General features: G+C 38.9%; 1 protein-coding gene across 41 annotated transcripts in view; it reads right to left on the reverse strand.

The window, feature by feature from the left end:
- Window positions 1-25,956, reverse strand: part of NEB (nebulin) — a 182,696-nt gene that overhangs the window by 61,034 nt on the left and 95,706 nt on the right. For all 41 annotated transcript variants that reach the window (XM_088794668.1, XM_088794659.1, XM_088794669.1 and 38 more), the window contains 27 exons: window positions 25,034-25,138; window positions 24,025-24,132; window positions 22,305-22,616; window positions 21,284-21,487; window positions 20,475-20,579; window positions 19,776-19,883; window positions 18,687-18,998; window positions 17,632-17,835; window positions 17,108-17,212; window positions 14,193-14,297; window positions 13,780-14,091; window positions 12,995-13,099; window positions 12,335-12,433; window positions 12,036-12,137; window positions 11,788-11,895; window positions 10,857-11,168; window positions 9,369-9,473; window positions 9,155-9,259; window positions 8,695-8,802; window positions 7,799-7,906; window positions 7,576-7,689; window positions 6,983-7,180; window positions 6,482-6,586; window positions 5,715-5,819; window positions 5,508-5,612; window positions 2,519-2,626; window positions 235-348 (listed from right to left, as the gene is read on the reverse strand). In XM_088794668.1, the coding sequence (XP_088650794.1) occupies window positions 235-348; window positions 2,519-2,626; window positions 5,508-5,612; window positions 5,715-5,819; window positions 6,482-6,586; window positions 6,983-7,180; window positions 7,576-7,689; window positions 7,799-7,906; window positions 8,695-8,802; window positions 9,155-9,259; window positions 9,369-9,473; window positions 10,857-11,168; window positions 11,788-11,895; window positions 12,036-12,137; window positions 12,335-12,433; window positions 12,995-13,099; window positions 13,780-14,091; window positions 14,193-14,297; window positions 17,108-17,212; window positions 17,632-17,835; window positions 18,687-18,998; window positions 19,776-19,883; window positions 20,475-20,579; window positions 21,284-21,487; window positions 22,305-22,616; window positions 24,025-24,132; window positions 25,034-25,138 (3,981 nt within the window). The remainder of the gene's footprint in view (window positions 1-234; window positions 349-2,518; window positions 2,627-5,507; window positions 5,613-5,714; window positions 5,820-6,481; window positions 6,587-6,982; window positions 7,181-7,575; window positions 7,690-7,798; window positions 7,907-8,694; window positions 8,803-9,154; window positions 9,260-9,368; window positions 9,474-10,856; window positions 11,169-11,787; window positions 11,896-12,035; window positions 12,138-12,334; window positions 12,434-12,994; window positions 13,100-13,779; window positions 14,092-14,192; window positions 14,298-17,107; window positions 17,213-17,631; window positions 17,836-18,686; window positions 18,999-19,775; window positions 19,884-20,474; window positions 20,580-21,283; window positions 21,488-22,304; window positions 22,617-24,024; window positions 24,133-25,033; window positions 25,139-25,956) is intronic.

Below are 25,956 nucleotides of genomic sequence, written 5' to 3' on the forward strand. Positions count from 1 at the left end.
CAGGATAACCAACTTACAGCCATCGGTCTAGGGCAGGGTGAGGACTGGAATTTTCTTACACTTTCTATAGATTCATGGGGGCAGGAGAAGCAGCGTGGGCTGAAATAATGCTTAGCTTCTTCACATCTGCACAATCAGTGCCATACACGATGTTTAATAGCAAATGTCCTGGCTTATAATAGATGGCTATATAACTTGGCTTCACTCTGAAGTATGTCCTGTGAAATTACTTACATCGATGTTAAACTTGCCAACTCGGAGACATCGTGCTGTATTTGGATCATCATCAACACTTTTCGGTAAAGTATAAAGAGCTTTGAACTTTTCATATTCTTCCCGATATTTGATCTACAGAGAGAAAGCACAAAGGAAGAAACATAGTTTTGCAGAGTAACAGATCTGTTACAAGAGCATGGGATTCTGAGATGCAGCCCACTTGGGGTCAGCACTTCTCTGAGATTCTTTCCTCATCTGTGCACAGAGGTAGGGGGTACAGCAGTCATACCTGCCACAGGTTATCCTGAGGCTCAAATCAGACTAGCTCAGAAAGTACTTTTTTAAACGAAAGAGAGCTATGACATTTTCACACTGTTTTTAATACTTCTATTCCAATACTAGTACTTGCACTGCCACTACAACTCACTTCAAAGATTACGTAATTTTTTAAAAAATCTCTTTTGTGATAATGGCTTTGCTTTTCTTAATTATAAGTGAAAGATGAGGAATGTGCTCAGGAACTTCTTTGTTTTTAATAACTGATAAGCCTGACGCGTAAGAGACACAGTTTTTGAGCTTCAGTTTCTACAAGGTTTTCCAAAAATACATGGCAACCAACTTCTTTGGGAAAACCAACTTTCAGTTTGTAAGCCATATTGCCTTTTAATTAATATTGCATAATTTCATGAACTACGAGGGAAGGCCCTTACAGAGATTAACATATAATCTCCTAGCACATAGTAAAATAACAATTCTTTCACAACTCAGAGGTCCACATCTCAGAAAAAAAAAAAAAAGGGAGAGATGGGAGTATCTGTGTTAGAATTCTTGCAAAGCTCTTCACCAACTACACATCAACCAAAATTCCCATCAGAATTTTCCAGAATATTTGTTTCCATGCTCTTTATATTTCTCATTCATAAAGAAGATAGTATTCAAAGGTAGTTAAAAAAATACTAGTAGAATGCTTGGTTTAAAAGATGAATTTCTTTGTGTCCCACCTTGTTCCAAAAACAAGTTGCCGAGAATTTTACCTCTAACTTTTTTCATAACTAAAGGAAAAAGCCTCTACTGAGCTTTTAAAAATCTTATGTACAAAACTTCTCTTCCCGAATGAAAAGTGGACTCCTTTGGGCTAGTCTGTTTGTAGTTTTCCAAACAGTTAGGGCTGGGCAAAATCATATGTACTAATTTTTCTCCAGGTAAGAATTAAATTAATTTCATATATTAGCTAACAGTCTTTTTTTTTTTTAAACTTTGCATCTCTAGGTTCATTAGAGGGTAATGAAATCAATTTACTGGGTCATTATCTTTTTAAATAAGTAGAAGGGAATTGAAATAATTAGAGTGCATTGTCTTTAGTGTAACAGTTAGTATTCTTCTATAAAACATATGTCAGAAAGAACCTACATAAACTTCAGGTCTCTGTGTGTGTGTGTGTGTGTGTGTGTGTGTGTGTGTGTGTGTGTGTGTGTGTGTTGACTTGCAATATAAAATACATTTCTCACTGTGGGTTTTGGTAAAAAAAAAGGTTTGAGAAATTCTGGTCTAAAATGTTATATAAAATGTTCATCATTAAGAGGTAAAAGTCTCTAAAAGAGGTCAAGTTTCTAAAACAGAACTGGCTTTATTGGAACTGCACTGAAGGTTACAGGGAATTTTGCAATAAAAAGTTTTACTGAAGAACATTTTTGGCATAAAGGGGTAAAGGTCATAAGACTTTATGATATATTTAAACAGCTCATGTGATTTAAGGTTCTTTACAATTATGTCTCTCCTAAGAAAAGTTCTGCTTTTAAAAAGAGGAATTTCAAAAGATTTAAAATTTTTATATTCCATAGTTATAAAGCTAATTATTTTCTTTTTAATCATTTATTTAGGGATGGTATAGTAACCAGTTATCACATTCACTGGTTTGTTTTTATACTACAGCCCACATAATTCTATTTTTAAGAAGTCTATTTTGTATGGTGTATTATGTCTTCTGCCTATCCCGACTCCTGACCAAAATAGTATATCCATCCATGTCATTTGCAGGTGGGTAGCGTAAAAGGCCACATCTGCATGCTTCCTGCAAGGGTTTATGATCCCCTCTGGACTTCAGGGCCCTTGAGAGGAAGAAACACGGGCACAGAGTTCGTGATGACTAAGCATCTGGAATTACTTGCTGGTATACCCTGTGGGCATGCAGGGGGTACTTCTGGGCAACCTATGTATCATCCAGAAAACTCCTGGGAGTGGAGAGCAGGGGAGGGCAGAGAGGTGGGGGGAAGGCTGTCTATCACGTTTGTACTTGACTTACATTGCTCGCAAGGTGTTTCTGGTCCTGGGCATGTTTCAGGGACATGGCGCTGGAAGGCAGTATGTAGCTGGTGGCTTTCACTTTATCCCAGGCCTCCTTGTACAAGTTCTGTAGGGGTTAAAAATCTTCTTGTGAATACGGACAAATGCATTCTGGTTAGCTTCAGAGTAGCACAGTTTTCCCTCTGTTTCTGTCCTCAGACATGCCCTAACAACCCCCAGATCTTCTCACTCTGTAGGATCCCAGTACCCTTAAGTGAATAACTGCTTTAATACCACGACCGTAATTTCACAGTCCATTATTTTGTTCTCTACCATAGCACTTATCACAGTTTGACAGGTATCAGAATTTTTGATGCTATTCATTCCCCACAGGCCTAAGAATTCCTGGAGGATGAAAACCACTAACATTTTTTTTTTTTAAAAAAAAACCTGTTTACTCTTCCCTACTTTTATGTCACTAGTGGGAGCTCAGAATATGTTTGTTTCCACTCCTAGGTATTTATTTACCCAGGAGAAAATGAAACTTATGTACACACAAAAACATCTACGCAAACATAGATAGCAGCTTTATTCATAATTGGCAAAAACTGAAAACAACTCCAATGTCCTTCAACTGTGAATGGGTAAACAAACTGTGGTGCATCCATGCAATGGAATACCATTCTGCAATGAGAAGAATAAACTACTGATTTATGTAGCAATGTGAATAACACATAAACGCATTTTGCCAAAAGAAAGAAGCCACAACTAAAGGCTACGTACTATGTATGTGACATTGTGGAAAAAAGTTTAAGGATAGGAAACATCTCTATGGATGCCAGGGAAGAGGGCAGGGGCAGCAAGAGGGAAATTTGGGGGCCGATACAGAATTTTTCTGTATCTTGCCTGTGGTAGCGAATACATGACTTTATCTATTTATCAAAAGCCATAGTACTAGTTACTACAGATAGCGACATTTACTGTACATAAATTAAAACAGAATCAATCAGAATGAGGGAGGGGACTAAAATGGAATACAAAGTGTACCATGTAAATCTAATTGTATTACATATGCATAACAAGCCTACAGTGAAGGAAGTGGGGAGGAAAACAACTAATTTATTTTGGAAAATGGTATTCGCCTACATCTATATGCGAAAATAACTGTACTCCAGTTAGTGAATTTGTTTCTCTCAGGGGTTTAGGTTAGTAATTCTGAAAATACTTTATGTGCACACAAGGCTTGCACAAATGTTGTAGATAATGAGAACTCGGCTTTTCGCTGGTAAGGAAAAAGAAAGTTACAAGTTAGAAAAAGAAGTTATCAATAATAAGGAAAGGGAGAAGGCTAGAATGAACCCTGTAGTGTTGAGTTGCATTGGAGATACCAGTATGAACACACAGTTTTAAAATATAGATACAGTTGGATAAGTACAGAAAGAAATACAGATATGCATGCATACATGGGTTAGTATACATAACAAAAAAATATATTTCTAAGCTCTGTCCACTTAGAGGGCCACACAGCAATGACATCCCAGGGGCAGTGAGCACAGCTAGCGCTTAGATCTTGGTTTGGAAATACTGTTCTCCAATTAATAAACCACGGCTTCTTGGAGAGGTGGCTGATTCCAGGTCTGGCACAGGGGAAATACAAGATGAGCCTCACGCATCTTGTGGTGCCAAGAAGTAAGGAAGTGCTCAAAAAAACCACACAATGATGGGATACGTCAGAGGTACATAGAAGCCACCCTGAAAGAACTCCTAATGGCCAAAACTGAAACAATTTGAGCAACCAAGTAAATAACAATAGTATTCAACTGTATCCCATAGAATGAAACAAATATTTGTGATCCCATACTGATATAAACAAATAAACAGGAGAGAAGGAACAGTGTTCCTTATAGAAGAATTCCAATTAATAACTGTGGAAGGAGTTAGGGAAACAAAATCACCAGTAGGCATATTCCACAGTAATAATTGTTGCAGGCAAGATCCATCAACGGATGCTAAAATATATGAGAGAAAGCTTGAGGAGACACAGGATATTTGCAGAGTTCCAAAAGATCTCCTCTGAGATACGTATTAATAACCAAGGGAAAACTAGTAACTGTAGAGTGGAGAAGTTCAGCAGAGAGCAACTTAACCAAGCGATGAAGGTCAACGTCCCTGGTTACTGACATCACGTGCCACCTGCTGTGATGCCCTGAGAAGGGCACATCATTTCTGTGTTATTCTTGCCAAAAATGCATACTCTCAGTTTAATCATGAGAAAAACATCATATAAAACCAACCAAGGGACATTCTACAAAATCACTGACCAGTAGTCTTCATATGTGTGAAGATCAGAAAAAGACAAGGAAAGATTGAGAAATGATCAGATTGGGGGAGACTAAGGAGTTCATGAAAACTAAACGCAATGTAGGATCCTAGATTGGCTTCTGGAACAGAAAGCACCTTGGTGGAAAAACTGGTGAAATCTGGATAAAGTCTATAATTAACATTGTAATAAGGTTAATTTCTTAGTTTTGATAATTGTACTACAGAGAAAACGACACAGGACTTCTCTGTACTATTTTTGCAACTTTTCTGTAAATCTCCAATTATTTCAAAATGAAGTTTTAAAAAAATGTGTGTTGAATGAATCAATTTAGAGGAAGAAAGCAAATGCGCCTCGGTTGGTCTGTAAGCCACTGGCCACTGGAGAAACCAGAGGACAAATTCAGGGTCAACAAGGATAGCTTCCATGGAACCCGCCTGCAATATGGGGGACATTGCTGAATTTGTGTCAACTATGTGAAATAGTGCAACATTCAAGTTGGGGCTTATTTAATTGTAACTAAGAGGATTTATGAGATAAAGTAGGAATTGGAAGGTCCGGGAAAAAAACTGGACAAACATTTGCCGATACAGTACCTATCCCTATTGTTTTCGTATTGTTTCCAAAGGGGGAAAATAAAGGTAACTCAAATGCAACAGAAAGAAAACAAAAAAAACAAACAACTCACACTGCTGTAAAGATCCTTCAGACTTTTGGTCCTGTCATAATCCACTGTTTCTAGAACTGTCGTATATTTGTCTTTAGTCTGGTGATAATTTTCTTTATATTTCACCTACAGACAGAAAAACAAAAGATGGGTTATTCTTTTCTGTTGTTTGAAAATACATAAAGACATGAATGGCTTGTTCTGGAAGAGAAAACAAGAAAGACGCACCTCACTGGCATTAATGTAGCTTTGAAGGGCAGTCACGTGAACTGGTGTATCTGTGACCAGATTGTAATTTGGTAGATTTTCTTTAGCTGCTGCTGTGTATTGTAGCTGTGGAGAAAAACAAAAGTCACTGAGAATGGTAAAATCCAGGGCTGCCATCAGCTTTAGCAGTTTGTGCCAACTTAGCTTATAGTCCTGCAGGCTTTGTGTGGCGGCCAGAACTAATCGTTTCTCTTGACCACGGGTGGGTCTGGATCTTTGCCAGGTCCCCTTCCTCATTTTGTTGTCTTTTCCATGCCATACTTCACCCGTGACAGCAGCTGCTCAGTTTTCGATATTCTGTCAGCTGCCTTATCAGAGCTGAACCATGTGCTAGGAGATTTTCTAAATATCTATTTTTTTTCCACTTCAAAACTTATCTATTTATGGTCAAAGTATGCATTTGCATTCTCCTCTCTACAAGTTAACCTGATCAACTAAGATATTGATGCTTGAGAGTTCACTGGGAAACACGGGCCAGACAACTTTCCATTAGAAATGTTTAATGCCTTCAACTATGGGGAGACTCAAACTGAGAAGGTCCAGCACCCAGCAGGTCCCAGGAGTGGTCTGACTGGGGAGCGGGCCTGTGGTTCCCTTTGGTGATGCACTGTTAGAGCAGCTTCCTCTGCCTGGGCACTGGGCCAGCCGTGCCAATACCCCGCTGAGAACACCACAGATTCTGCTGACCCACGGCAAGCTGCTCGTTCCAGAAGACTGGACTGGCTCACCTGACTCTGCAGTTCATATGATTTCTTGGCCTGGAGGATCTGGGGTGTATCCCAAACGTAGCATCCAATGCCTTTCAGCCAATTTAAGTCATCTTTATACACATTCTGCAAGAAAGAAGGGACAGTGAAAGAGGATAGGTACTCACTGAACTTACAGTTGAACATTCTGATGATTTCCTGTTAGCTCATGCTGCACTTGGTGCTTAGAGGTCAGAAGGTGGGTCTCCCAAAACCCAGGCAGGCCTTTCATTCTCTGGCCTAAAGAAGCATAGGAGGAGAGCAGTAGCTTTATTTTAGTCTAGTGTTACACAGACTAACTATGTAACATAGGTGTCCCACTGCTCAGAAGGGATTCTTACACCAAAAAGTGGTGGGTTACTGGTGGCACTTTGTGTTGCAAAGCAGCAGGGTTTATGAATACAGGGATGAGCAGAGCAGAGGGGCCCAGGCAGGGCTGGGCGAAGCCTGTCGTTAAGTCAAGCTGCAGGAAAGACCCCTTACATCACTCAAGATCTCCTGTGCGTTCCGGGCCCGTATGACATTGGGCTCTTCTAGGAGAGGTGTCCACTGGTGGAAGTAGTGTCGGTATTCCAGGTCACTGAGAATGTACTGGCATCTCTTAGCCAGCACGTGATTCATCATATCATTGGGGATATGGATATTTGCTTTGGTGTCCTCATAATGTTTTCTGTAGTTCAACTAAAGAATATTATTTTTTTTTAAGACAAAAATAAGAAAGGAAATGTAAATTATTCAGAGCAATCTCATTTAGAGTCTTATTTCCAATATAGATCGGTACCTTTAGAATACACTAAGGTTAAAAAAAAATGATACTTTAATATATTCTTCTTTAAAATGTCCCATCCTTGTAGTGACCTTGTTGTCTGATTAGACATTAAACATTGCTAATTAGACAGGACCCTCACTGAGTGTTTGGTAGTGGAGGCGGGTGGGAAAGGGCGGGAACTTGAGGCCATCAAATATACACAAGGCTAATGGCAGGGGTGGCGGAAAGTCTCAAGACTGACCCATCCCCCAGCTAACCTCAAAACAAAGGGCAGGTCAGAAATAAAGTTCCAGTGAACTTTGCTTACCGCACTGCTCATCTTTTGGAAATCCAGACAGTGAACCACACTGGGGAACTCACTGATTTCTTTTCCAGCCAGGTAGTGACCCTTCTGCTTCTCAAATGTCTCTTTGTATTTAAGCTGTGAAGTAGGTACAATACTGAGAATCACAGGGCTTTTTCTAACCAGCCCCCGCCACACACACCCCAGTAAAGACTCTCAAACCTATGAGAGCAAAAGTCCTACTGACCTCGCTGTTCACAAAGTCGGCGTGCTTGGCTCCAACAATGGGAATGTAGCGTTCATCCAAGGTATAGCCATAGGCCTTGGTTCCCTCCCACGCCCCTTTATACAGTATCTAGAACAAAGGAATATGTGTCAACAAAAGTCTGCTTGTGATTTCTTTCAGGTATCACTAAAAAGGAAACGATAAAATCAAGGTAAAATATTTATGTTGAAAGGCAAGGTTTAAATCTTTATTTACAGCCATCCGTGTACCTATCTAAGGACAAGCTAGAGTCTTTTATCTTGTTGCAAATGAAATCTACAGGCTCTGAGGCATTTTATAACCAAATCTAACTATATTTACAGTTCAAATAAAAGTGAAAACAAATTGGCACATAGGGCGAGAATCACCAAAGATTGCTTCCCATTGAGCAGACACACATACTACACGCACACATATATCGTCCTTAAATTAGCTGAATGAAAATTTGGAGGGTGAGTCCTCCATTTGTGGGCTGGAGATGTTTGTACATGATTATTGAAGAGGGACCGGCCTTTCTTCTCTTTTCTCTAACAGTAGTTGCTCTGGCCTGTGTGCACCCAGAGTCGACACAACACTTAACAGTAACCCATTTATTTATCGGTATGTCTGTCCTTCTCACTTGCATGAGCTCCTGAGGCTTGTCTCATTGAGCTTTAATTCCTCAGTGCCTAGCACATCACAGCCGCTCAAAAAACACAAGCTGGATAAATGCTACTCACTCTCAGTCATATGCTACTTTTAATAAACAAGACTAAATACAACAAAAATAATCGATCTCCTCCTAAGTTCACTTGTTCACAAAATCATCCAAGAATATGAATAGTGACAAGAGTGTAAAATTAGGAACTGGGCTGTATATCACATAATATAGAACTTACGGTACTGTAGAGTTTTTCCATGTCTTTGGCGTGGGTGATGTATGGTGTATCTGGCGAAAATGTGTATTTGCCCTTTAGTAATTTATTAAACGTTTCTTTGTATTTTATCTAAGGAGAGAAAACGAAATAAAACAGAACCTTACTATAAATGTATATTTAAAGTTTCATAGGATCTACCTAGCAACCTAATAAATAGTCTACATTTAGAGATTAAGATTAACTGGTTGAATTTCAGTCTTTCAGCTAACAGAATAATTTGGAGAAGAATATGGATAGTCTCTAAAAGTGGGTACAATTGTACCTACTAGTGGCATTTAAGACATTCTCTCCCAAAGATGATCTTATAATCTCCCCACCCCCATTTTCTTACAAACAATTATCTGGAGTTAAGCCAATCTGTTCAATGATAGACAACTAGCTCCCCAACCCAGGTACCTTATTACATACAAAGCACACTTACGTCGCTTTGATTGACTGAGTTAAACTTGGCCAAAACAATCTCTGGAGTGTCTTCCACACATGTGAAGTTAGGATAGTTGTCAAGAGCAGCTTTCTTATATTTCACCTGCAAAGAAATAGTGATGATTAAGAGAGGTCTCCCCCTACAGGGCACCTATCCCCACATGGCAGGTATGGAGGCCAGGCATCAGGTAAGAAGAACAAACTTTGTGTACCTGATTCACCCATTCTTGGTTTTTAGTAACCCTCACATGCTCCACAGAATCCAGGGGGATCCAGCCAATGCCTCTGAGCCACTCCAGGTCGGCTTTGTAGACATTCTGAGAAAAGGAAGAGAGATATGATGAAAGCATAAATGGCTCAGACACAGGGTTACAGACAGCAGACTAGACACAATTTTTTCAGAAGCTTTGAAAAGATTTCCTTTTGTGACTATTGTCTCATTGACTCAATCGTGATTTCATCTGCTCACCCGAGCAATATTTCTTGAACCTCTTACTATGAACGAAGCACTGTGATAGGTGCTTTGAGAGATTAGTACAAACAAGGAGTCTGGGCCCAGACAGAAGTCCTTGATGAAGTGGCAGCTGGTAAGTGCTATGAGATCAAGACCATGCAAGTTCTATGGGAGTTGAGGGTAGGGAGCCGCTGTTCTTAGCTGTGAGCATAAACAGAGGTTTTACCAAGGAGATGGTAACTTTAGATGGGCTTAGTATATTTAGTTATATAGAAGTATGTGGGACATTTAGAATAAAGGAAATTATGGAAGTAAATGTTCATGTATTATAGCGTAGGAGGAGGCCACCCTTTGGGCAAGCCTGTGTCTACCCTTCCCCACCCAGCTCTGGATTCTCCCAGTGCACCCACACCCAATGAAGAGGGTTAGTAATCTGATTAGAGCTCCACAAGGGTCTTTGTGCTGCAGCAACCAGTGAGGTGGTAGGTTCAAGTTCAGACCCTGCACCACCAGCAGTCTTTGGTTTCCTGTTTCTGTTTTGGTAAAGATGAGAAGACCCAGGAAGGGTCAGCTCCTCAGTACACCTGAGTATCACGTCCTCTACAGGGGGACATTGTGTTTCTGTCCCCTACAGACCACTGGTGTCAAGGAGAGATCTTGATTCAGGCTTCAGTGCGAGCTGGCCTAAATCTTATTTTCTGTCTAGCTTTCCCAAAGCTCTGCGTGAGGAATTCGGGGCCCTCTTGCAGCTCATCCGTACTTTGTGTCCCTTTTGCTTTGATCCCTTGCAAGCAATTCCTTCATAAATGCCTCGAGGAAGGAGATGCTTGAGTCTCAAAGCAAGAATGCGCCAGTCCTGGGTCCCTGACTATGCTATCATGCAATACTGTCAAAATCCCAACTCAATCTTAACCCCCACCCAAGCCCATTATTATTTTAAACCAGTTGACAATTTTTCATGCAAATGTGAGTGAGGTGTTGCTGGTGCTGATGGCACAGAAGCAGCAGAGTTTTAAAACATTGACTTTGGAAGCTATTCAGCAATGCAGTCAGAAGGCAAAGTGTCTGTCACTCAGTTGTTGCTGCCCATCTTTCTCTACTTCATCTGCAGCGTTCACTCCCTTCTCGGAACAAACTAAACATTTACAGCTCCAAGCTTCAAAGACAGGCGGTTCCAGAATGCTGTTTATAACTATCTGAGTATACCATACGTGTCTAGATAATTCGGGGGGAAAAAATCACTTACATCGCTCTGCAGCTCATAGGCCTTCTTTGCCTGAATAACATCATTTTGGTCAGGATGACACGTCCATTGGTGCAGGATATTACGATAATCAATGTCACTGACAAGGTCCTGCCCCTGCTTGGCAGCCAACACTGACATCATGTCACCAGGTATATTGATTTTGGCCTTTGTTTTGTGATAGTCCTCTTTGTATAGTCTGTCGTTCTGGATCTGGCCTGCATGCTCAAACCAAACCAGCTTAGGATCATCTCTCATCGTCGGAACACCAACATAATGACCTTTTTGCTTTACGTGTTCAGCTTTGTATTTCAGCTGGTGGGAAGAAGCATAGAGACTCCATCAGCTTTGATAAGTAGACAGGGCAACAGGGACCTTGAACATCAGCAAACTCAACCCGCAGCCTTTTGTGTCACACAGCTCCACCCCAAGAATAACTAACAAAAAGCACTGCAATAATGTTTTTTAAAGGAAAAAAGATCAATTTAAAAATAGAAAAAAAATATATGTGTTTTCTAAATTTTGGCGATATTTTATTTAAGTTCTACCCAGGGAATAGAAAAAAGTGAATATAATGATGGATGTTCACTAGACTTATTCTGGTGATCATTTCGCAATATATACAAATCTTGAATCATTATGTTGTACACCTGAAACTAATAAAATGTTATATGTCAATTATATCTGAATAAAAAATAAATAAACAAGAAAAAAGTAAGGAACTCAAACAATAGCTTTGAAAGAAACCAAGGCAGGAAAAAAAAAACAACAAACGCCCAAAGCCCATGGGAAAAGGACCAGAAGAGAGCAGGTACTCCAGCCATCCCCAAGCCCAGCCAGGCCTGCCGAGCCAACAGGGAACACTCCACCGTGTTAGGTCTTAGAACAACTGAGTTCCCCCGCGGGCAAGTGCACTCATATGGAGATGAATTACCTCGCTCTGAACATCACCAGAATGATGGGCATGAACAAATGGCACAGCATCCGGAGGCAAAATGTAACCTGTGGCTTTTTGCTTCTCCCATCCTTCCTTGTAGAGGTACTAGAAGACACAGGGCCACAATAAACGGTTACACTGAGCAGTCAGAATGGACTGATAAGTTGTGTGCAGACATATCTGATAGTTACGTTATGGTCCTCCGAACCCACACCAAGTCTCAGGCATCCAGGTAAAACCCATACCTGGTCCAGTATCCGGGCTGCCTCCTGAGCAGTGTGCAGCAGGGGGGTTTCTGTGAGGGTGTACTTTGATTTGGTGTCATTCCAATTTTTCCGGTATTTAATCTAGAAACGAGAGGCAAGGGGGTAAGTTACTTGGCATTAAGAAAACATGATGTAAGCAAATGCTAACACCAATCATCTCACTGATCACAATCTGTATCTCGGACAATGCTTGCATTGCCAAGTGTCAGTAGGTGGCAAAGCTTTGGAAATGACATGTTCTTGATTGGGCAATTGTAGAATGACAGCCATGTACTTACATCATTCAGGATCTCACCACTTTGTTTCGCTGTCACATAGTCAACTCTGTCATCCACAGGAGTAAAGTTCAGAGTTTCTATTTTCGTGCGATACTTATTCTATGGGAAAGAAAATATCTTTTAGACAGTCTTAGTCCCTCCCTGGTCCTCTGTGAGCTAAGAAAGATGTGCTAAATTTAAGGGTCCTTCTCTATCAGAACTGTAGAGCATCATAGTTGAATGGTATCTTCTTGGCAATTTGGCGTTTTTCTTAGCATTTAATTTTTTAACAAACGGGTTGGCTTCTTATCCCACCCACAGATTTTAAAGTAGCAGGTTTGTTTAGCTCCCAAAGTCATGTAATGCATCATGTGTATATACTCTCCATTTTTTTCAAACGGACAAACTTCTCCCAAGTGTATTGCTATTGCTGACAAAAGAAAACTTTTCATTTATACAATGCCAAGCATTCATGAGTGTGCTGGATATTATATTATGGATGTGGTCCTATAATGTCATAGTGACGGTATAGGATTATTTTGGAAAAATGTATGCCTGGATTAAAGGACAGCAATTGAAACTGTTAAAATCACTGATCGGGAAGGACTGTACTTTGGTTTGCGTATTTTTGTTCAGTCTCTTAGGAAATGTACCAAAGGGTAAGATAAAATCTTGGAATACCTCACTGAAGATATCCGTAGCATATTTGGCATGATTGACGGAAACGGAATCATTTGGCATCCACCCAATCCCACGTAGCCATTCCAAATCAGACTTGTAAATAGCCTGTGGAAAAGGTGAGGATGAAGTCAGCAACCCGAGCCACACGGTCCTGTTTATCGTATCCATCAGACTGATGGAGAAATACCGCTTAAAGCTGAAATACTCAAGTAGCCAGGCAAGTAACGTACGTAAGTGAATTCGGAGGCCAGGTAGTATGACAAACTGAGGGACATATTTTCTATTTAAAAAGGGTTAACTTCTATTCAGCTCCAGGCGATTGCTGCCAGGGTTAATGCACACCCAGAGCTTCAGCCTCTAATTTTTCAAGAGAAATGGAAAATCCTAGATTTAGAAAATTTCCTGTTCTAAAAACCTTGGCAACGTAATTCAAAATTTTTAACCACTGCGTCAACTAAAACAAGCATATCTGTGCCTACAGCCTGCTGATATTTTACTTAGGATGTAACCATGTTGCTACTTAAATTCTATAGAAATAATATTTTCACGATAGTTGTCTTTATCCTGTAACAATGAAGAATTAGATTCACACTACCCTTTGTTTCCTGACACAAAGTCTAGCTCCTTCATGGCTCTGGTGATTTTGATACCATGCTATAAGGTGTAACTAGAACCAAATTCCTGGCTGTGTAAAGACATGAAGGGGTGAGGATTTAATGACATCAGCTTTCTGGGAGTCCTGGCAGAAAGAGAGAAAAGCTCATCCTCCAATGCAGCCCACTCACATCGCTTTGCAGTTCGTAGGCTCTCTTGGCCTGAATCACATCGTTCTGGTCAGGCAGGCATGTCCACTGGTGTAAATAATTGCGATAATCGATATCGCTGACCAGAGTCTGGCTATTTTTAGAATGCAAGACGGAAAGCATATCCACTGGGCTTTGGAACTTAGTCTTCCATTTGGCCCACTGCAGCCGGTACTCTCTTTCATTCTGAATCTTGCCAGCGATGAGGGCCCACCGAATCCTGTTGTCATCCCTGGCAGTGAGGGTACCCACATAGTGTCCTTTCTGCTTCTCATGGTCAAGCTTGTATTTATACTGGAGACAGGAAAACAAAGCAGATGGATCACAGGATGGACTTTTGATGCACCTGGGGCGCTTGTTTACAAAACTGAGAAGTCACACAAGGCCATACTTACGTCACTGGCAATCTCCCTGGAGGCCTTGGCAGACTGGATCGGGATGGCATCCAGCCGTATGTCGCAGCTCGTCTTCATTTCATCCCAATCTTCACGGTAAATTTTCTGAAGGGGGCAAAAAATAAGGTATCATTCCAGATTTTACCAATAACTCCCAGGGCTCAAGTGGAATTAATATCAGAGGGGTACAATTTTGAAGTCCCAGAACCAGTTAAAGAAAGGGGAGTAGGTGAAAGGATCATTCTGCAACATTGTATTGAAATAGGAAATCCTGTCTGGAGTTCAAAGACCCAGGCTTGACAAGAGTCCTTTCTTTTTCATCTGAATCATAGCCTTGATATAGTTGTTCATGGTTTATGTAAAAGCTGCTTCTTGCATTGGTAGCTTTGGGATAAATTCATGTAGACATTAATGGGCTATTAATGAATTCCTTTAATTCAATAATTCAACTTCTCTAATTTTTAAATTTAATTCAATTTTGTAATCTTCAAAATTATAAACCTTTTATATTTGTGGGTTCCTCCCCCTCCAATATAGTTTCTTAGATCTTCTTACGTAATTCATTAGTTATTGTTTGGGAATGTTAGGTGTTGAAATAGAAGTACAATTAGATATTAGTAGCCATTTTAAAAAATATAGCAGTTTTTTGTTTGTAAAAAGAAGTTAGTTAAGGGAGTAACAGATTTACAGATAACATTTTAAATATATGTTCATATTTAAACAGACACATTCTGTATCGGCAATGTCAAAAAGACTCAGAAATGACAGTAATTTAAATGTATAATTTAGAAATCATACCGATCAGTATGGGAGCTTGAACAGTACAGAAATGAGGGGTAAATTTCAATTACTGATAGTTTCATGGCCTTTGTATGTCTGAAATATGATTGCCCAGATAAGTTTTGTCTTTGTAAGTATGGATAAGTTTTGTATGAATTTTCTTTCAAGTTTTTGTTTGAATTTTGGATGGTCATATTAAAACAATTGACTTGTTTTCTGTACAAAAGGAAACATATGCTCCACATTTAAATGTTTATGCTAGAGAATATTTAATGCAAACTTGTCATTATGCTATTTTATTTATTTATTTAATTTTATTACATATATTGTTCCACTATATTTCCTTATGTATTAATTTTTGTTTGCTTATGTGGTCAAATATATTTTTTATTTGAACTACAAAAAATCTGGCTTGAGATGAAACTCCTTCATCTACTAATTTGAGAACATGGGCAAATTACTTAATCTTTTTAAGTCTGAACGTTCTCATCTGAAAAAAACAAAATAATAATATTTTACTCATGTGGTCAGGCTGAAGAGTAAATGAGTCAATTTAACATAAATTTGCTTGGTTACCTATAAAACTATATACAAATATTCTAAAAATGTTATGCTTTCTAAATGGTGGAAAGAGTTTTAAGTAGTGGGTTATGTAAAGATAGTAGTAATGATGACACCCTGTGTAAAGAAAACATACGTTTTGGTTAACATTCAAATGGGATGTTTGATTTATTCCAAAACACGTGCCATTCTCATTATATCTAAATATCTAATATAGCCAAATATCTAGATATCTAAATATGTAAAGTTAAAAGCTTCACTGAAGGCATAGTTTCAAATATTAGTCTTGCTTACATCATCATAGCAATGGAAGGGTTCTGGTATTTCCATCTGAGACATATATCATGGAAAAGAAACTGCACGTGAGACTTTGCCTCTGGATCAAATGAAAGAGGCTGAGGAGGCTGTGCCCCAATAAAGAACTGACTGCCTCTCCCTCCAGTCACTTGATGAGAAGAGTGCACTGCACCATAATATTGATTCTGGTTTGGAAAAAAATGTATCAGTGCCCTAAAAGTTTGGTTTTTCACCAACCCTTGTACAACAGTAGCTCCTAAGTAGCTCCTTATAGTAGAGTGGATGGTGCAGTTGGCACATGGTGAGGAATCTTTGTTTGGTGGGCTCTTTCTCTCACAGAGAGTTATTAGTTTTTGAAAGATGCAAAGCTTCAAACTACGGTGAATTGCACTAATGTAGTATCCTTCTTCTAAAGTCATACTAATTCTACACACAAAAAAACTTCTGTGATCCATGAAGGCGGCACCTTCTTGAACTTGCTGAGTTGTAGCCACATAACTGAATTCTCTCATTTTGTCTAATAGATTTTTAAGTTGATTCTCCTTTTTCTCCCACGCATATAAGGATTTATTCTGCCAATAATGATAATTTTGCCTTTTTGTTTCTAATATTTATCTCTTATTCTTACTCTTATGTAATTACTTGGCTCTAATGAGAAGCTTACTTATTATTGGTTTAGTCTTCATTTATTTTGACAAGTTTTGGTAACTGTGATTGTTTTTCTTCTTTCATTGGGCTCTATGGTAATTTGTTTATTTCTTAGAGTTCTGAGAGAATTCTCCTGTGAAATCATCTGGTGACCCTAGCAATTGAGAGGAGGAATGAAAGTCTTTAATAACCCTCTTAATTTCTTGCTATATGTTTTTATTCTTTTTCTGGAGTCCATTTTTGGTAATGTGTAGTTTCCGAGAAAATGCTCTATAATGCAGGTTATAAAATTAATTTGTGAGTTTTGCAAAGAATTCTCACATTTTGAGATCATCTGAATCTATCATTAATTCCCCCTTGTTGTTGGTATGTCTCCTCATTCCTCTTTCATCTCTCTCGTCCTTATTCCTCTATCCCTTTTGTCATGCTGACACTGGTTCACCAGTACTGGCCTTGCCTGGTGACTCAGGGGACCTGCTCCTCTCCTCACTCCTGGCCAGGCAGATGGTAAGGAGGCTTCCCTCACTCCATTAGTCAATCTTCCCTCCTTGGCTATGAAGGGTTCCATTGGTGGTATTGCAATACCACCTGAATGACTTTCCAAAAAGGACAGCTGTTGCAGTACTTACATTGCTCACGTTAAGAGCGTTGGCTCTGGCGAGATTAATTTCTGGAGTATCCGGCATTATGTGGATGGAAGTTTTATCCTTGTCCCAAACTTCTCTGTACTTTGGCTATGGAAAGAATCCATAATAACACAATTACTTCATAATTTGTAATTTTGTTAGTTTCAGTGCACAACTTGCAATTTTTCTTATGTATTAATTTTTCTTATGTATTAAATTAATACATAAGATTATTATGCATTAATTTAATACATAAGATTAACCAAAATCTTTTCAGGTTAAGGTAAAAAAACACTTCTAGAATCTTTTCACATAAGTTACTCAAATTTGATATGAAATCTGTATTAAAAATTTTAATTAACATGCTGAGTTTTTGTTTAAAAGTAAGCAATAAGACAACCCTCTCCATATTATTTATTAAAATCTTTGCTATCATCAATGTTATTATTATTAGATTGCTAGGTTAATTATTTATCATTTATTTTTAACATTAACTCAATGTGAATATAGAGAAAAAGGTGACTTACAATACTAATATTTTCAGCATTTGATTTAGCAAGGACAACTTCAGGTGTGTCAACAATACTAGTGTACTTGAGATTCACCACAGGTGTCCGATAGACACTGTCTCGTAGGATCTCCTGGGCATTTTTGACTTTCAGTACTTCGGGAGACCCCTCAGGCATCCAGCCAATGCCACGCATCCACTCCAAGTCAGACTTGTAGATGGCCTGGGAAAGGAAACAAAGTTAGCTGAAAGTAGGATTTTTAAAAATTGTAGTAAAATAAGGAAACATTTTTTACGTTATATTTTATGTTCCACAAACAATAATAAAAACCAAGCACTGGCCTGACAAACGTAATTCCTCATATGTACAACAGTGATTGTTCTGCTTGATTTCTGTGGCAGGACATCTGTGTTGGGTGCCTATGTCCATTTTAAAAAGCAGAATGATGTAGAAGGAGCCCTCTGATTGGGGGATGCATGGAAAATGTTTGAATAATATGAGGTAATCATCATACTACTTAATGTGGACTTGGAAAGCAATAATAATGAGTTCTCCAGTAAGTTCTCCACAAATCAACCAGAGCAATGTTTTCAAAATTTGCAATTCAGATCTGATGTCACAACATTCCCCCATCCTATGGTTTCCCATTTATCTTATGATAAAGATCAAAATCTCAAAATGGACTAGAAGGTGAGGGATGATCTAGCACCAGTCGTTACCTGTTTTTCCAGCCTCATCTTATATGTGTTTCCCTTTTAATGGTGCATTCTGACTATGTTGTCCTTTTAGTCTGTGGTTTGCATATAGCCCCCTTGTATATGTTGGTCATTCTGTAGGAATGTCCTCTGGGTCATCCTCACGGAGGATAAATAAACCCAGCAGTAAAGTAGGCAATTAATAAACGTGTAAAGATACAAAAGAGAAGTGCTATTATAGGGAGATGTTGTGTTTCCCGAAGCACTGGAAGGAGTGACCAGGCAAAGCTGTGGAAGGCTTCCTTCCTGGGGAGTAGCCACTCCCCCACCCCCGCCAAGGCACCCAGGTTGGTGCTCCCCGTGCAAGCACACACGTACATCACTCTGCAGGTCGTACGCTTTCCTGGCTTGGATCACATCGTTCTGGTCAGGTAAGCAAGACCAGTGGTGCAGGTACTGGCGGTAGTCCATGTTGCTTGCTAGCGCCTGGCCTTCTTTGGCGGCGCTGATGGACACCATGTCCCCTGGGATGGAGATCTTGGCCTTGTTGTCATTGTAGGCCTTTTTGTACAGCCTGTCATTCTGTATCTTCAACACATTTGCTGCCCAAACCAGTTTCGGGTCTTCCTTGGCATTGCGACATCCAATGTAATGGCCTTTCTGTTTCTCGTAAGCAGTTTTATATAGATACTGGAGGATGTGAACAGAAGAAAGAAGAGTTATTTTCCTAAACTCAGTTTCTCTAGGCAGGCTGCTCAAAATAACTCCATTCCCTTAGATTACCCTTTTAGGGGCACTTTGAGGACCTCTAAGGTAAGAATTGCGCTTCTAGATTACCCTCCAATCAATATAGGCTTGTCCAACGTTTCCCAAACTTCAGCCATTGTCACCTCACATGTTTTGCCACAAACAAGTACCCCCTGTACTTCATACTGTAAAGTCAATTTGATTCTTTGTTTAAATAAATTGATTCTTAAAGTGTAAACTTACTTAAATTTTTATTTTAAAATTCATGATTCTATCTAAATGAAATAAAATCAGTATTTTTAGCACACATTAAAATAAATACGTAACCATTTAAAAACAATGCTTGTCCATGTACTTCATAAAATTACCACAAGAACTATCCATGCATGCTGCACTTTGAGAAACAACAGAATTCTTTTTACCCATAAATCCCTCTAAGTGCTTGTAAATTAACTGATATTGAGAAGGTATTGAAAAGGAAATAGAAATCTGTGCTTAAACATAAGGAGAGCAGAAGTAAGCAGAGATGCATGAGGGATGTCAAGCTGTTGTAATAGTTGTTCTTGAATTCACGATTTTAAAACAAGACACTAATAACAATGACCTCCATTCTACTTAAATATAACTCTTGGGGAATTAAATTAAAGATTAGTACACTATTAAATCCCAGTGTGTCCACTACTTAGTGTTTGTTAAAGCTGGGCAAGGAGGAGCTCTTACATCACTAGCAATATCCCTGGAAGCCTTGGCATGCTGGATCCCAATGGCATCGGCTCGTAGGTCATAACCTGTCATCTTGATGTCTTCCCAAGCTTGCTGGTACTGTTTCTGCAAATGAAGATTGCAATGCCACAGTCAAACTGAAGAGAGAGCTACGGAGTCAGCATTACTGATACGTTCAAGAATACACTTGAATAGTTACACTGAAAATTAATCTCCTCATAAGATTTATAAAATAGGCTAGTTTCATATTGAACTTAAGTTCTAGTAGATTTTTAATGAAATTTTGTAATCTCTCCCAATAACTTTTTAAAGAAGGAAATTTAGCAGACAGTAAATCGTGTGAAAATGAGAAAAAAAAAACAACAACATATATTTTTTGGCTTTTAAAAGAAAAAAATCAGTGATATACTACTAAAAACAACATTAAATGTTACTATACATGCATCTGTATGTTTTTATGTTGTATTTTTTGGTGAAACCACTGCATTTTCCCTTCCAACAAAGAGAAGGACACATATCTGTCTCTATTTTACACACACACATACACACACACGGCACTTATCACTAGCTTAAAGATTGGAAGTAAAAGAAATGGTGGGGAAATGCCTTTGGCTAAACTCTCTGTGCAGCGTGCTGCCGAAAGGTTCGCTTAGGCAGAAAACACGTGTAAAGTAAAAAGGCTGCTGAGCGCCTTACGTTGCTGATCTGCATGGCGTTGAGTTTGGACTGTAGCATCCCCGGAGTGTCAGCCGGCACATTCACATTCGTCTTCTCTTTGTCCCAGGCTTCACGATACAGTGGCTGGTAGAAATGAAAAACAAAGAATGACTGATTAGTAAGTCAGTCAGCAACCACGTGAATAAAATGATAGGGACAATTACAAGTTCTCGTTGGATGTTCTCAGATAAAAATGTAGATCGCATTTTGTTTTTACTTAGAAGGTGCCCGTAGTGACTTTAACAAGAAGAACACATTCACGTGTGATATAACGTACATGTAAAATGAGTCAGGAACATGGTAGGAACATGGGTCCTTTTCTATTTACTCACATGTAATTATCTGGCAGGTAAGCCCACGTGGCTGGTAGTCATGACAGCCACATGGCCAATCAAGTCCTGACTTTCTTGGCCCAAATAACTATCATAATGTCTAATACTGGGGCTGTCCCTGGACTTTTCAACTCACTTCATGAATGAATACCAATAAAAAGGTGGCAATTTTATGATCCTGGTATTTAACTTGTGGACTATATTACAGGTGAGGGCTCAAACTGTTCAAAGTATGGATCTGAATCTGTGGAACATGAAGGTACCCACCAGACTGATATCGACCAAAGAGTTATCTAAGTAATGAAATGTGGATGCTGTTAATTGATCAACTATATGAAATTCTACCTGGATACACGTATCTTCAAGAGTCTAATGCTGGCTGGTATGAGCAGTTTAAAGTTCACAGCATTTTTACCGAGGTTTGTTCAATTTGCACATATCATGAACCCGGCTTACCTCACTGATCTGTAGAGCATTGGTCTTTGCCAGGATGACTTCAGGAGTATCAACAATGCTGGTGAACTTGAGAGCCTCGGGTTTTACACGATACAACCTTTCATTCAGGAGATTTTGGGCATTCTTCACTCTCTCCACTTCCACAGAACCCTCTGTTAACCATCCAATACCCTTCATCCATTCCAGGTCTGATTTGTACACGTTCTGCATGAAAGACAAGATCATAGGGTAGAGAAGAGTCAAATTAACCTCCTAGAGCAGAGTGCCAGCAAACTGCACAAGATCTCTGTTTAAATCATCTGTTACCCAATCCCATGGAACTCAAAAATCCACATTAAATGTTAATATTTGGGCATTACATCTCTGGCACACATCTCTGGGAGAAGTTCACTGTATCCTACAGGAATTGGAGCAGAGCTGACAAGTGGCACTTTTAGAATCATAGACAGCAATGACACAGAATTTTGTTTTTATATGAGGTTAGACTTCTGTGCTCACCACTTGAATTCTGTCTTTTATGTACCACTTGGAATAACACCTGTAGAAATTTAGGAGTAAAAGGCTCTGAGATGCACATATAATGAGGAAAAAATACATACCTATATCTATATACACTTTTCTCTCTATATAAAAATATAAATATTTTTTCTATATGCGTCAGATAAACTTGAAATCCAACATTTCCTTATGCTTAATCTGTTTCTGACATTTAGATATCTGATCATGCAAATGTAATAGACCAGAACAACTGGGACTGAAATTGTTTATCTAATTACACAGAATAATAGTGATTTTTCATCTTGATGAATAAGGCCTTGCCACATAAGAAGTAATTCTCTATAAGATAAAAAACGTTCAGAAAAATTCTACTGTAGGAAAAAAGGTGTAGAAAAATTCTACGCGTCATGAAGTGTACAAAATATGGTAGGCTCTATTAAGATTACCATTTACATTATATCCCTAGGGAATACACTGTGATGAGACACCCATCTCCCCAAGAGTTCGGTGCTAATATACATACATCACTCTGCAGTTCGTAGGCTTTCTTAGCCTGGATCACATCATTTTGATCTGGCAGGCATATCCACTGGTGCAGATAATTGCGATAATCAACGTCACTAGCCAGGACCTGGCTTTTCTTGGCTTGAACAATTGACATCATGTCCAACGGTGTATGGTAGATTCCTTTAGACTTCTCATATGTTTTCCTGTATTCTCTGTCACTCTGGATCTTGGCAGCATGTATAGACCATACCAATTTGGGGTCATCTTGTAGGCTGCGGAAACCCACATGGTGCCCCAGCTGCTTACGATAACCTTCTTTGTATTTATACTAAAGTTGAGACAAATCAGATAAAGAGACATAGGAAAATAATGTATTAAGAGTACTTTCCATTAAACGTTTTCAGAATATTTTTTTAGCTTGAATGTAATTTGGCTCAACGTTGGCAGTCATTACATATTTCAGTTCATTTGAAGGACATTAGATAGGGTTATTTAGGTAGTTTTATAGAGGATTGAGTAAACCAAGAGGGAAATAGCATAGTGAACAAGAGTAACAAAAAAATAATGGTAGCTAACATTTACTGAGGAATCACTATACACTGGACACTATTACGAGTGCTTCAAATGGGTTAGGTTGATCCATATGAAATTCCTGAATTGTTTTAGTTAAAAACAGTGGATAGTGGTAATTATAATCTCATTGAATCCTCGCAACATCTCTCAGTGGTAGTGTTATTATTAACACATATTTCAGATGGGGAAAACAAGGCACAATGAGAGTGACATTTGAGGGTGACCCAAGGTTGACTGACAAGTGGAACTTAGGTCAGGTAGTCCCTCAAGTGTACTGAAGGTACCTCAGGTAGGAAAAAATCATGTGTGTGGTTTAGGAGACAGACGAGAAAGGTGCATGTTCCAGGAATTGAGAGCAAGGTTGGTGGTTTGAATCAGAAAATGACAACAAAGGCCTGTGGACAAGAGTTTCCATATTGTCCACACTTATCCTAAGTGTCTTAGGACTAGAGTAAGATAGTTTCTCTTTCTTTCTTATATTTGGGTAACACAGGAAAGTTTGGACACAAGGGAGAAAGAAAGAACCGGGAATAAAGTTGATACTATGGCTCGACTGTGTCTTTTAGAGATAAAAATGAGAAATAAGAAGGAAGAAATAGCTGGATACATGAGATAAAAAACAGAGAAGAGCCTGAAAAAAAGGGAACAAAAGTGCCTTAAAGATTTGGAGCTGGGGGGCATGGAGCTTGATAAGATAATTAGTTTGACTGTTAGTAAGTTTTAAAATTACTGTTAAATGAACTTCAAAGGTTACTAAGAGCATTATACAGAAGCCTCCAGGAAAAAGTCTTGTATATAAAATGTGATTTCTGTCTTAAGTCTTGTATGAAACTTTCATCTGTGATTTATATTTATGGAGAATGTCATTAATATTTTGGGAATAAAATCACATTGTATCGATTCCTGAATCTTTCCCAAGAATTTTACACAGACCCTTTACAATATTTTACTTCTCCTTGGAAACAACTTAGGAGTTATTTACATATACGCCCCATCTATGCTTACCTTCATGTTTTGCATCCTATTTTAATGTTTTTAAATAAAGTCTTTAGTGTAAAACAAAATGCGAGTGTTTGCATAGATTAAAAAACAATTATTGAAAAATACTCTCCCTATTTGTTGTACAGAGGAGAAAAACCACAAGGAAACACAAGGCGCTGTACCTCACTGGCAATTTCTCTGGAGGCTTTGGCATGCTTGATTTCAATGGCGTCTGCTCTTAAGTCATAGCCTTTCTGCTTGGCCTCATTCCAGTCTTTCTGATAGAGTTTCTGTTGAGGGAAAACACAGATTTGTTTACAAGAATTGAAAATAAGCGAATATATTCGAAGTAGTCCTAATATGAATCATAACGTAAATGACAGCAGCATAAGAAAAAAAAGTCACTTCTGAATTCTTCTTTTGGTTATTGGCTACTTTGTGGAGTGCAGGAGACTTCTGATTAAAATTTTAAAGGTAAACATCTAAATCTAACATCTAAATGTAAACACCTCAATTCAAACTAATGTTTGAAGATTTGCATTTATCACAACATGGTCCACATTGGAAAAATTCCCATTACATAATACATGGAAACTAAGACCCAATGGTGAGGTTAGAGAACCTTCACAAGGTACAATATAAGATCTGATAAGATTTTTTCCTAATGTTATCCTTTGAGTGTTTAGAGGTTTTTGCTAAAGGGATGTGACATAGCTATCACACATATCCTGTACTTTGTATATAATTAAAAGTTGTCTTTTGGCTTTTCTTATGGCCTTGAAATGACAAACAAGAAAAGTTCTCGGTCAATCAAAAACCTATAAAGACAGTAGAAACTGTAACCTCTTATACTTCTGTGTGTAAGAGGCATTTAACTAGGGATTTCATTATTCCTGATTAATATGCAATGAGACTGAGTTGTAAACACTGGATATAGGACAATGATTTCAAGGTTGAAAGGGAGTATCAATAAGATTTGAGCATCTCAATTCTTGCAGTCCAGGCACCCAGCCATGTATTTAAAAGAGAATTTCCATTCATGTTGTATGGGGAATGGTAGCTAAAAAAATTGCCTAGAACCAAAAGCTGTAAGCATTTCTAAGACAGGTAATTTGTTGATTATAACACACTCCCTAAGCTGACAGATACCATCCCATAAAGACATTTATACTTCATATTTATGCCTCTTACATTGCTGATTTGCAAGGCATTGATTTGGGCCTGTAGCATGACTGGCGTATCAGAAGGAATGCTGATGTTGGTTTTATCTTTATTCCAGGCTTCTTGGTACAGTTTCTGTGGAGAGACAGGAAATAGTATTTTAATACAGCAATAGAGAATGGATATCTGAAATACTAAATCTTAGCAACTATTTAACCTGGAAAAATGTTTTCATAGATGTTTGTGATAATTAATTGCATGCGTCAAGTTGGCTAAGCCACAGTACTCAGCTCTTTGGTCAAGCATTCTTCTAGATGTTTCTGTGAAAGTATTTTTTAGATGAGATTAACACATCCGTAGACTTTGGGTAAAGCAGCCTCCCCTCCGTAATGTGGGTGGGGTTTGTCCAATCAGTCAAAGGCCTTCATTATAAAACGACTGGCCTCCCCTGAGCAAGAAGGAATTCTGCCAGCACACTTTCTATGGGCTTGAACTGCAAGTCCTTCCTGGATCCAGCCTGCTGCCCCCCCACCCCACCACCCTGCCAGTGTTGGACATAATGACCTTCACAATTGTGTGACCCAATTCCTTGAAACCAATGTCTCTCATACATATTCGATTGACTGTTTCTGTAGAGAACCCTGACTAATACAATGCTATACCATTGAATACGTAGCACTACGCCCCAGGTTTTAGTATTTTACAGGACTTAAATAAATATTTGTTTTCCTGAATCATAATGGAGTGACATTTTTCATCTTAGTGCTTCCAAGTATGTGTGTGTAGTCAGGGAAAAGCACGTTGGCATTCATCAGAGCTCTACTCTGCGTGTGCCTTCACTGAACTAGTCAAGAGATTCCTGGAGTTGCTCCCACCACTACCATCTTTGAACAGGAACAGTCCACTTGCTCCGTGTGGGTGGCCTCATCTGGAAACAGAGGCCCACGAAAGGG

The sequence above is a fragment of the Rhinolophus sinicus genome, chromosome 17 (assembly GCF_057876585.1).
Source record: "Rhinolophus sinicus isolate RSI-liver-muscle chromosome 17, RSI-T2T, whole genome shotgun sequence".
Taxonomy (NCBI): Eukaryota; Metazoa; Chordata; class Mammalia; order Chiroptera; family Rhinolophidae; genus Rhinolophus; species Rhinolophus sinicus.